Source organism: Narcine bancroftii, chromosome 4 (genome assembly GCF_036971445.1).
Source record: "Narcine bancroftii isolate sNarBan1 chromosome 4, sNarBan1.hap1, whole genome shotgun sequence".
In the NCBI taxonomy this organism is placed as follows: domain Eukaryota; kingdom Metazoa; phylum Chordata; class Chondrichthyes; order Torpediniformes; family Narcinidae; genus Narcine; species Narcine bancroftii.
The window spans coordinates 169,768,286-169,780,416 of record NC_091472.1 but is presented as its reverse complement, the minus strand read 5'-3'; the positions used below and the strand labels follow the sequence as shown (position 1 = coordinate 169,780,416).

The 12,131-nt window shown below is 44.2% G+C and overlaps 1 protein-coding gene, 1 long non-coding RNA gene and 2 other non-coding genes across 12 annotated transcripts in view; 3 read left to right on the top strand and 1 right to left on the bottom strand.

The window, feature by feature from the left end:
• slc35e4 (solute carrier family 35 member E4) overlaps positions 1-4,262 on the top strand; it is a 67,318-nt gene extending 63,056 nt beyond the window's left edge. For all 3 annotated transcript variants that reach the window (XM_069932945.1, XM_069932942.1, XM_069932944.1), the window contains exons 5-6: positions 791-877; positions 1,486-4,262. In XM_069932945.1, coding sequence (XP_069789046.1) covers positions 791-877; positions 1,486-1,665 — 267 coding nt within the window. In that variant the 3' untranslated portion in view covers positions 1,666-4,262. The remainder of the gene's footprint in view (positions 1-790; positions 878-1,485) is intronic.
• The window catches only part of LOC138761205 (uncharacterized), a 65,752-nt gene that overhangs the window by 25,954 nt on the left and 27,667 nt on the right, over positions 1-12,131 (bottom strand). The window contains exons 4-5 of one of the 7 annotated variants that reach the window (XR_011356189.1): positions 2,002-2,114; positions 1,395-1,693 (exon numbers count right to left, since the gene is read on the bottom strand). The exons of 3 other annotated variants lie outside the window; for them this stretch is intronic. This is a non-coding gene — a long non-coding RNA (uncharacterized lncRNA). 3 more of the 7 variants (XR_011356184.1, XR_011356188.1, XR_011356186.1) reach the window with 3 other exon arrangements.
• LOC138762540 (U6 spliceosomal RNA) lies at positions 7,792-7,895 on the top strand. Its single transcript, XR_011356948.1, has one exon. It is a non-coding gene; the product is annotated as a U6 spliceosomal RNA (small nuclear RNA).
• On the top strand, positions 10,359-10,465 carry LOC138762522 (U6 spliceosomal RNA). The gene has a single exon (XR_011356930.1). It is a non-coding gene; the product is annotated as a U6 spliceosomal RNA (small nuclear RNA).

Genomic DNA, 12,131 nt, shown 5'->3' with positions numbered 1-12,131 from the left:
TAACATCATGCATTGATGCAACCTATAATGTCTGACTGCAGTATGTGGAATTCAAACAACTGGCAAAAAAAATTGAGGAAAATAAATTTTAAAAATTAAAATAAATAACAATAAAATAATATGTAATAAATGTGTAAGTTTAAATTTGTATGAATCTTTGGTGAAGATGAGAGCAAATGTTCAGCCAGTGGAAGGCCTTGGTCGTGCTTTGCTCGTAGCAGCTGTTTGAATAAAGTTGTGTGAAACAGCAATGGCGTCGCTCAGGATGAAGACTTGGTTGATGCTGCTCACCGTTGAGAGTGACTCTCTTAAAATTTCTTCCTTATTCCTGCTTAGTAAGTTGCCCTGGTCAGATGCTTTATCTGTCAACCTGGGGGAGGGGAAGTTAATTATCGATAAAGCTATTGTTCGTCTTTCAGGCGACTCCATGGAAGGGGAGGAACCTGTAGATGTAGTGACAGTTAAATGTTTTCAAAGAATGTATCTGAAAATAAAATAAAACATTTTAAGGTTTGTATTAAGCAAAGTTTGTTCAGTGTAAGTAGAGTATAGTATTTTTGTCTTTTAAACTATGTATTTTTAATGCAAGTGTATTAGTTAGACATTGTAAGAGCAAGTCAAGCAACCAGAAAATACACTTATCTGGCATCTATCAATACCCAAAGGAGACAGATTCCAGGGATTTTACTCTACATACATAAACCCAGTGGAAAAAGTACATCTATTAATTTTGCAAGAAGAGGCAGTGATTCTCTACCTAATGGAAAGTTTCTCTTTTCATATTCCATAGCCTTCTGACTTGGCCCCTGACTGTTCAGAAAATGCCCAGAACGAAAGCTGTGGAGTCTGCCTGCTCATAATAGCCAATGAACTTAATGCAAGTATAAATGATTCTGTTTGGATATTTGCTGCTGCATTGAACCTCGGGGCAGAGTTTTACATTGGAATGGATCCATTCTATGACATTTTCTATCTGTGCTGTGAATTTTTTGCATCAAATTGGTTAGACGTACTTTCATAGACATACATCATGGTAACAGGTCCTTCCGGCCCATGAGTCCATGCCACCCAATTACACCCAATTGATTTACAACCCCCATACATTTTGAAGGGTGGGAAGAAACTGGAGCATCCAGGGAAAATCCACGTAGACACGGGGAGAATGTACAAACTCCTTACAGACAGTGCCAGATTAGAACGTGGGTCGCTGACGCTACAACAGTGTTGCGTTAACAGCTTATAGGATGCGTTCGGTCCTCGTGTACCTTTATCTCACCAGGTTTGGGTTAACCTATATACCAAATCACTGCTGGATGCAATATTAATTATTTTGGAGTAGATGCCCCTTATTAAATAAAGAAAATGCTGCAGGCTTTGAAATGAATGATTTAATGTTTTCAAAGCATGTCTGATTACCCTGAATGTATATTTAGAATCTTTAATTATCTGTAGCAGATTAATTTCACTCTTCCTTGTTTTTCACAGGGCACGGTAAATTCAGTGCTTTACAACGGATGTCACTATCATGCAAGCTGTGCAAACTTTTGGTTAAATTGTGTGGATTCAAATTTGCCGGCTCTTATTGAAGCTGATGGAAGGGAGTCATCCTCAGATAGAGCAGATCTTGCTATTACTGCACTGAGTTGCATAGGACACCATCAGTGAAGACTTCGCTCTTCCTCTCACTCAGTGACTGCAAAAGACATTTCAGAATCAAAGAGCTCTACAAAATCAACCAAATACACTTTATATTATATATAAAGAAAAACACTTTTAGATGGATTGAAGGAACAAATTGATTACAAATGAAATTTTGGGTATTTTTTATGTCTAAAGGATAATTTAGCTTGACAAAGCAGTTTATGGACAGGGTCAGTTGAGCGATCGTGAAAGTGAGGCTTGCAAGTTGTCTTTTTAAAACAAATTATACTTGAACAAGATCTGGGTCAGGATATGAATTTCTCCATTAATTTAGTGCAACACCAAATATAGCTTTCCTACCTTTGTGGAATTTCTCCATTCCTATATTCGCCCAGTGTACATAACTCAGTTGACAACTAGCTGCATTCTCTCTCATGTGGTAGATCACTTCATACATTTTCCATTTTCTAGGCCTGTAGAATGGTGGGAGGGATAGATGGGAACTAGCTGAAGAAAGAGCTGAGGTACTGATCAGCTTTGATTTCTTTGCCATTGAATTGTTCTGTGCTTTGATGCCTGGATCCCCGATTCAAATACAATTTTATAAGTAACACTGAGCATACTGTTAATTGTGACAATGCAAATTTAAGTAGAAACAAAAATTATTGAATAACATTATGCTTTTGACTATTTGGCCTACAGTATGTTTAGGAGAAGCTCATTTGGTCACTTGAATCTTCCTATTATTCCAAAAAACCTTTAACAGTAGATAAACATCTTTTCCTCTCCATTGCCTTGATAAATCTATGATCTTGGACTCGGACAGATTTATTTGTTGTATATGGTTTTTAGACTGCAGGTATGTAATGGCACAATCAAGGAATTGCTACATGGGCAGTCTAAAAAGGAATGTGCAGGAACTTTGAGTCAATTCCTGCTCCAGGAATTGTAGACTCCTACAACTTTTTGCAGTGTAAATTGTACCAGAAAAATTTGTTGACGGTCATCCACTCTACTGCACGTCCAACCACCAGGACTGTTGCACTCAGGTACTTGCAATCTAAAAGGCGCCCAATGTGAACAACCACACAGACAGTAATTAATTTTTTTCTGCGATTTTTCCTGACATTTCAGTCTTAAAAACCATAGTAATTGCAGCCTTCTATTACAGAGAGATATTTGAAATGTCTTGTCCATAAATAATCCATAAGTAGCCTCTGTTTTATACAAAGGCTATACTATTATGAATGTACAGTTTTAGTTTGAGTTTTCTAAAAGCTCAAGTGCATAAAATTAATACATAATGTGCACACTGATAGGGATGGTTAAGAAGGCTTATGATATACTAGGCCTTTGTTAGTGGATTGAGTTCAAAAGCTGCAAGGTAATCTTGCAGCTCTAAAAACTGGTTAAATCATATTTGGAGTATTGCATTCAGTTCTGGTTGCCTCACTGTAGTAACCTTTAGAGATGGTGCAGAGGAGATTTACCAGGATTGAAGAACATGTCGTATGTAGCAAGATTGACTGACCTTGGGGTTTCCTCTTTGGAGTGACAAAGGATGAGAGGTGACTTAATAGAGGTATACAAGATTATGAGAGGTATAGATAGGGCGGGCAGCCATCACCCTTTTCACAGGCTACAAGAGCAAGGAGGATACTTCAGAGGTAGTTTTTTATGTATACAGGATGGAATGAATTGCCAGGGTGGTGGTGGAGGCTGGTCATTCAAAAGACTCAGACAGGCATATGGACATTACAAGTAAGACACCGAAATGCTGGAGGAACTCAGCCGGTCTCACAGCATCCATAGGAGGTAGATACAGTATGTAACCAACCTCTTGTGCCCGACCCCTTCTTCAAGTATTAAGGTGTATGGATGTAATAAAAAAAGGGGGTTATGGGAAGGATTAGACTGAAGTGGAGTAGGTTTACATAGGTTGGCACAATATTATGGGCTGAAGGGTGCATACTGTGCAAATGAAAGGGCAATTCATTAACACTTGTGGTGCATCTTGATAAACTTATAAGGAGTACCCTGGAAATTGGGCCCTTTCACTCACAAAACCAGTATTACTGAGCCTGATGTTTGCCTGGTGTTGGGTGTGTACCCAGTGATGCCCCCTACTCAGACACTGCAGACTTCCATCTCTCCTGGATTCGTTGGGAGCATTTCTGTGCAACTAATGGCCTCTGCACTCACAGTACAGCTACAAGTAGAGAGTGGTACATTGGTGCATTAATGTTTATTTAAGGAACAAACTGGAATTGACTGCTAGCTGTTGAAAGAACTTCAAACATATTCGAGTGTATTCACAAGATTTTTATGTGAAAAGGTGACTATAGATAGTTTACCTCTCAGAAACACACACAGCATGCATGTCAATTAATCCTGTAATTTGCTTTTGACATGTAAAGCAAAGTAAAGAAAATGATAAAAGACAAGTGTTATTCAAAAGGGGCTGAGAAAACCATGGGACAAAAATAGTCTGAGATAATTTAATACACTGAGAACTTCAGCGAATAGTGACTCAAGGATAGAATACCTTTCTTATAAATGATCAAAAATTTAATGTTAAATGATTCCAGAACTTAATAAACAAATTATTGAACAACACAAAAGGTGTTTGGAAGATGTATTTAAAATTATTATGGGTATAGAGTAAATGTAAGTAGGATACAAACCAGAGGACATGGGGTTAAGGGTAAATGTTTTGGGAGGACTTTCGGGGGAACTTCTTCACACAGAGAGTGGTGGGCACATGAAACGAGCTGCCAGTTGAAGTGGTTCAATTTTAACATTCAAGAAGAATTTGGACAGGTACATGACTGAGAGGGATATGGAGGGCGATGGAGTCAGTGGGACTCGGCAGAAAAATAATTCAGCACAGCGTAGAAGGGCCCATTTCTGTGTTGTAATGTTCTTCTTTGGCTTGGCTTCGCGGACGAAGATTTATGGAAGGGTAATGTCCACGTCAGCTGTAGGCTCGTTTGTGGCTGACAAGTCCGATGCGGGACAGGCAGACACGGTTGCAGCGGTTGCAAGGGAAAATTGGTTGGTTGGGGTTGGGTTTTTCCTCTTTTGTCTTTTGACAGTGAGGTGGGTTCTGCGGTCTTCTTCAAAGGAGGTTGCTGCCCGCCGAACTGTGAGGCACCAAGATGCATGGTTTGAGGTGATATCAGCCCACTGGCGATGGTCAATGTGGCAGGCACCAAGAGCTTTCTTTAGGCAGTCCTTGTACCTCTTTGGTGCACCTCTGTCTCGGTGGCCAGTGGAGAGCTCGCCATATAACATGATCTTGAGAAGGAGACGTGAAGTTGTTCTGGAGACGTGACCTACCCAGCACAGTTTGATCTTCAGCAGCGTGGATTCGATGCTGTCGGTCTCTGCCATCTCGAGTACTTCGATGTTGGAGATGAAGTCGCTCCAATGAATGTTGAGGATGGAGTGGAGACAACGCTGGTGGAAGCGTTCTAGGAGCCGTAGGTGATGCCGGCAAAGGACCCATGATTTGGAGCCGAACAGGAGTGTGGGTATGACAACAGCTCTGTATACGCTAATCTTTGTGAGGTTTTTCAGTTGGTTGTTTTTCCAGACTCTTTTGTGTAGTCTTCCAAAGGCGCTATTTGCCTTGGCGAGTCTGTTGTCTATCTCGTTGTCGATCCTTGCATCCGACAAAGCAGCCGAGATAGGTAAACTGGTTGACCGTTTTGAGTTTTGTGTGCCCGATGGAGATGTGGAGGGGTGGGGGGGTGGGGCTGGTAATCATGGTGGGGAGCTGGCTGATGGAGGACGTCAGTTTTCTTCAGGCTGACTTCCAGGCCAAACATTTTGGCAGTTTCCGCAAAACAGGACGTCAAGTGCTGAAGAGCTGGCTCTGAATGGGCAACTAAAGTGGCATCGTCTGCAAAGAGTAGTTCACGGACAAGTTGCTCTTGTGTCTTGGTGTGAGCTTGAAGAGACTGCCATCTGTGCGGTACCGGATGTAAACAGCGTCTTCATTGTTGAGGTCTTTCATGAAAGCCATGTAATGTTCTATTGTTTCATGATTAGACATGCTATTTGGATAACTGGGAGAGTTTCCAAGAGGTGATAGTGTCAGTATAATGTTGAACAAAATGCATCCCTGGGCACTGGAGTAACATGGCTGCCAATACCCAGAGTTGTTGGCAAGAAGGTGGAATTATGCAGCAGAAGGATACTTAAGGATGTTTCAAACCCGGTTAGTCCAAACCAGTCCCAAGAGGAATTTGCAGAGTCTCATAATCATAGATTAAAACTGAATAAAATGACTCTTTGTTCCTCAGCCAATATTTATTAATGCAAAGTGAGTTTCAGAATTCTGATTCTCCACGGCCAAGGAGTTTCTTTTTTTATGTTGAATTAATGAGGCAGCATTAATAAGCAGGAAAGAAAACAACTTCATGAGGTCAGAGGCAGAGTGTAAAATGAGCCACACTCGAGGCATGTTTATTGTCAAGATGTAAGATTCTAAAGATTGGGGAGACAACATAAAATAACAATTGATTACAGAAGGGTGATAAGAATAAATATGGGATTAAATATGCAGAAATTTGAAGGTAGCTGGACATCTGTGAGGCTCAATTTGGAAGCACATTTATGGTGCTATTGCGGCCAGTAAGCCACTAAACTGAAAGAATCGTGCTGAGACTGCAGAGTTCCGTAGTAATGACTGGTTTCAAATCACGTGCTTAAAAGGGCCATCCAGCCCCAGAGTCCTCAGGGCCCCAGCAGGGCAGAAGTGACGCCAATTTCTGGGCTGCAACTTTGCCCTGCTCTGAGCGTCTCCGTAGCTGCCGCTGGCTGCGGATTTACCTGTGGCTGCTGACGCCTGTTCGCTCACCATGTGGGTGAGCCGCTACACTATATAAAAGATCAGTGAGACTGTCTCCACGTGGCTTGGGCGGGCTGTGACCACCCCACCAGCCATCTGGCCTCTAGCATCTCACCGCCCAGCGGGCAGGCAGCTCGTCTGGGCAGCTGCTGAACTGAGTCCGAGGCACCGCAACCAGCCGTCTGCACCAGTGAGCTTCAGCTCACCAAGCTGCTCACAGCGCAGTTGGCCTGCAAGTTGTGGCGCTCCAGGTGTAGCTACTAGCTGTGAGGATCTTCATGACAGCCACCGACAGCCTGTGCCATTCCTTACCTTGGTCATGGCCATCGTCTTCATGATCTGTTCGGCCACTGTGCAGCCGAACTTCTTGTGTCGCCTGGCCTCCACTTCTTCCTTGTCGCCATGTCCGGTGCCTTCACCTTGTATGCTGATGCTACCACCTCCAGTGGCGGAGAGCTCAGCGCCCATCTTTGACACCTGGTGCCCAAGGGCCAGCGCGCTACCACTTGCCACAGCTCTGCCGAAGGTGGGATGAATGGGCAAAACAGTCAGCTTCCTTACCCACAATTCCCCTCTCAGCCGGAACTGTTCTGCCAATGCCAGGGAAATGCAGAGCAATTCCAGCTGCCTGGGGAATTGTGGGTAAGGAAGACGAAGGCGGCCATCTTGCCCATTCATCCCGCATTAAGCGAGGTGCCGGAGCGGCCCCGAAGCAGCCCAATGAGATGCTGGCCTGGAGGCATTCAAGTGAGCCCCGGCAGTGCAGTAGCACACCCCTGCGACGGAGATTCATTATTGGGCAGATAAGGCAAGGACAGTGGCACCCTCAATGATTTTGCGAGCCTCCTTCAGACAACAGTCCAGGTAGATCACATCCATGGGGGTCCCATGATCATCTCTGCCACTCTTATGGTCCTGTGATTGGATTATTATGTGCTGTATATTGCCTGTGTTTATGTGTGTACCATCGTCCGGAAAGGTGGTGTTTTGTCTGGTTGTATATACACAGGCAGAAGATAATAAACTTGAACATTCAGTCAACCCGCATGGGGGCCGCCGCTCAAGCAGACCGCGCATGTGCTTCGCCTGGACTTCATATATTTGCATATTGATACAAAAGCATTTCAACCTCGAGAGCATCATCACATCATAGTCCCCAAGATGAAAGCAAAGTAGTGAATGAGTTATACCAATTAAGTTTTACTGTCGGGGAAGTTGACATTAAATCCACCACAATGGAAAAAGCGTTGACATTTCTGGGGCTTCTTAAGGCACTGATGCTCCTCTCCATGGACGTGCTCGCTTCGGCAGCACATATATTAAAATTGGAATAATACAGAGATTAGCATGGCCCCTGCGCAAGGATGACATGCAAATTCGTGAAGCATTCCATATTTTGCCATCGGTCCTCGCCTGAATGCTTTCTCTGCCCACTTTACGGATCCACCCTTGCTGCTTGCATTTTAAGGACTTGTGCCTGTGATGTGAGACATGGAAGAAAGCCTCTACTTCCTCAGGAATTTGTGGAGGAGCTAGTGGAGTTGTTCAAGTGAACCGGTACAGACTTGAAGGGCCGACATGTCCTGTTTCCATGCTGTAAACGGTTATATGGGCAAATGAACTTTAAAAAGCCACAGGTGTAGGCTATTCCTCAATTAACAAGTACCAATTTGCTACCCTCTCCCCTTGAATCGTGGAAATTCCCCATTGATTTGGAGAGTCCACAATTCATCTCTGCAGAGGCGCTCAAATGGATGGTATCATGATTGCTTGCCTTGGACAGAAGAAGGCCCACAAGTTCATGGGCATTTGGTCTTGGAAGGCCCAAATCATTTGGAGTTACAAAGTAAAGCCGTGTCACTTGGCAGGGAGGGTACCTGATTCATTGTTTCTTTCTCCACCAAGTTTATTTCTGGCATCCCAAATCCTGTACCAAAACCTGGGAGGAACAAATGGCCAAGCCAAAAGGATTACATTCAAGTTGCTGAGCAGCCAGAATAATCTTGGTGATTAGGTATGTTTTTAATAATGCTGGCCCATTCACAGTGCTGCTACTCTTGTCCTGCCTATTCTTTATTTTGTCTGGTAGTCCCAAGTTGAAAGTGTTTAATGCACCAGACAAAGGATGTAAGAATCGTCAGCGTAGTTCTAAATCGCCTCTATTGCTATTTCAGAGGTTGTACAGAAACTCTATGTGGAAGCACTTGTTATATTCTGAGATTCTATTTGCCTCTTGAAAGATTTCCACAAACTCAAATTCGCACATGCAAACAATTATAAGTAAAAGTATCACCTCAGTTTTAAACCAATCATCATCCTAGCCCAACTTATTTATAAGACAATGTCTAAAAAGTTATAAACTGTAGATTCTGGAATCGTGTGTGCCCGATGAGGTGCTGGAGTAACTGAACAGGCCAGGCAGCATCTGTGGTAGAACTGGTAAGTCAATATTTCGGGTCCTGGTGCCTCTCCATGGATACGGAGTTCCTCCACCAATTCATAGGCTCAAATGTGTATTTAAGTTGACAACTGTGTCTCTTGTGTTTATAATCTAAAGCTTCATGATCTTGCAGCAAGGTGCAAGCTAGAAATAGTAATTTTCCACAAGCTGAAACACCAATCCATTCTTATTACCCAGGTTCATCAGGTTTTCCTTTACGACGCCATACAATCGGTGACATCTTTCCCTCGCGTCCAACCGTTAAATGCTGATGTTAAAAACCGCAGCTGTGCATCAAGAGACACACAGGAAAGTGGAGATGCTGGGATCTGAAGCCACACAGTTGGCTGGAGAAACACAGCAGGTCAAGCAAGCAGCATTAATGGGAGAGAAAGAATGGCTCCCTTCTCTCTACTATCTCTCCTTTTCTTCCCACGTTGCACCACTGGCACCCTTTGTCTTCTAATCACCCACCCCACTCTGTGTGGTTCATCTTCCTCCACCTGACCCCCTTGTGGTTTTTCTTGCCTCTGGCATCTTCCAGTCCTCCACCTCTGTCCATCATGTTTCACCTCGACCTCGCTCACCAATCCCAAATGGGTCCCCTGTCCCACCCTATAAACCACCTTCTCGACCACATCGACCAAGGCTTTCGGCTCGAAGCATGGACCATTCTTTTCCTCCCACTGATTCTACTTGTCCCACCCACCACTGATCCTACTTGTTCCCCCCCACTGATCTTACTTGTATCCCCCCACTGATCCAACTTGTCCCCCCCACTGATCCAACTTGTCCCCCCCACTGATCCAACTTGTTCCCCCCCCACTGATCCTACTTGTCCCCCCCACTGATCCAAGTTGTCACCCCCCCACTGATCCAACTTATACCCCCCCCACTGATCCAACTTGTTCCCCCCCTTACTGATCCTACTTGTTCCCCCCCACTGATCCTACTTGTCCCCCCTACTGATCCAACTTGTCCCCCCACTGATTCTATTTGTTCCCCCCCACTGATCCTACTTGTCCCCCCACTGATTCTATTTGTTCCCCTCCACTGATCCTGCTTGTTCCCCCCCCCCCCACTGATCCTACTTGTCACGTTCAAAAATGACACATCAGCGGCGCGAAAGCAAAGCGGCGCGCGCAGGCTTGCAGAAGCGAGCCCCGCCCACACCGCGCTCATTTACATTCTGAGCAAGCACCCATAAACCTTTGCTGCAGAGCTGATTTAATCCGACAATTTCCAAAGAAACAATTCTCTGCATGCCAAATAATTTAGAACAGGCGTGTGTGTGTGTGTGTACACACAAGAATAGATATTAGATGGAGCAAATGGTGTAAAGAAAAACCAAATGATATGGCACAATGTTAAAGTGTCAGAGCTATCCGAGCTATAAATACATTTCGTAAGCAAAGTCCTATTGTGCTCGCTTCGGCAGCACATATACTAAAATTGGAACGATACAGAGAAGATTAGCATGGCCCCTGCGCAAGGATGACACGCAAATTCGTGAAGCGTTCCATATTTTGCTCCAAGTTTAGGGAAAAATGAGTATCAGCTTTCTTTCCTTTTTTTTGCCCCCTCTCTCTTTCAGGTGGCAAAACAGCTCTCTCCATCCCCTTGGTTTGGCTGAGTTTTCAGATTTATTGTCAAGAGTACAGGCATGACACCTTGCCCAGGCCTGAGGTGCCTCTTCCTGTAGGCCAGGCAGAATCACTGCTTGTTGGTAGTGATCTTTTAAAAAAATACACAAACATGACAGCGTAATAGAGAGAGAAAAGATTTTTCGAAAGTGCAAAGGTGAGTCCCTGATTGAGTTTGTTGTGGAGGGGCAGCAGCTGCTCCCGAACCTGGTGGAGGGAGTCAAGTGGCACCCGTCCCTCTTTCCTGATGGCAGCAGCGAGAAGAGAGCGGGTGCTGGGTGGTGCGGATCCAGGGTCGGCGCCAGAACGAGTGTTGGAGGAGGGCATTAGGGTAACTGGGTTCGACCGTCATAGACTTTGTGGGGGGGGGGGGTTGCTACCAACCAAGTGGACATAAACCTCTTCCATTCTTCTGACATAGTGGAAAGAGCTGCTTTTATTGCATAGAGAGTCATCTGGATGCTGTGACACTTGACACGCGCTAGTGGCAAGGGTGGGTCTGACAGTGAGCGATGGCTGTGAGCGTATGGGGGCACAGTACCTCGCAAGGAGGGGCCATGCCTGCGAATGCCCCCTTGACTGCTCTCTGACAGCAGCATTCCCTGATGTTCTCGATGGTGGGAAGGGATTTGGCTGTTATACCCTTTGAGGGCTTTACGCTCAGGGGTATTGGTGTCCCCATACCAGACATTGATGCAGCCAGTCAGCACACTTATGCCAGGGTTTCCAATGTCATGTCAAACCTCCGCAAACTCCTGAGGAAATAAAGGTGCTCGCGTGCTTTTCTCGCGATGCCATTAGTGTGTTGGGTCCAGGAAAGATCCTCTAAGAGAGTGACTGTCAGAAATAAAACTTCTCACACATGAGTCTCTTTAAAACTGATGACACGACAAGCTTTATTTACAAGTCTGCAGAGTTGGACTCAACTGGCTTCTCACCAGTTAAGCCCCGATACATACAGTGCATTGATTTTTATACCCTTATTGTTTGCCCTTCCCCTTCTTATTAATACTGTTTTAATTGGTTAGTATTGCAAAAGCATTCTAAGTATAACTGCATTTTTAATTATCACGTTCGTTACGTACGCTGCGAACTCTACATACACTAAATTCTGTTTCTCACCCTTCTTATCAATCTTTTGTCTCCTGCATGTCTCTCACTATGACCATGAAAAGATATGTTTAAAAAAACATATCCAGCTGAACCTTTTGTCCTTGGCTGCTAGTAAGCTCCCTGTCCGTTCTGGCTTCCCTTTTTATGATTAATCATCACATTTTAACTTAAGCCATTTTAACCTAAATTCTCTATATATAACAATCCACCCCTTTCTCTCTTTAAAATGTGTATTATATATATATAAATGGGGATTTTAACTCGGGGAAGAGAAACGTTTCATGATAAATTAATCTCGTGCTGAAGTAAAATTCTAACGGGGTCTCCCAGTCCCCCTGGTTGCATAGCCTGTTGGACCATGGAAATTACCAGGCTGCGTAGACAGGGAATAATACAGGGCAAAATAAGTAGGAGGAATAAAATACCTCTGATGACCCAC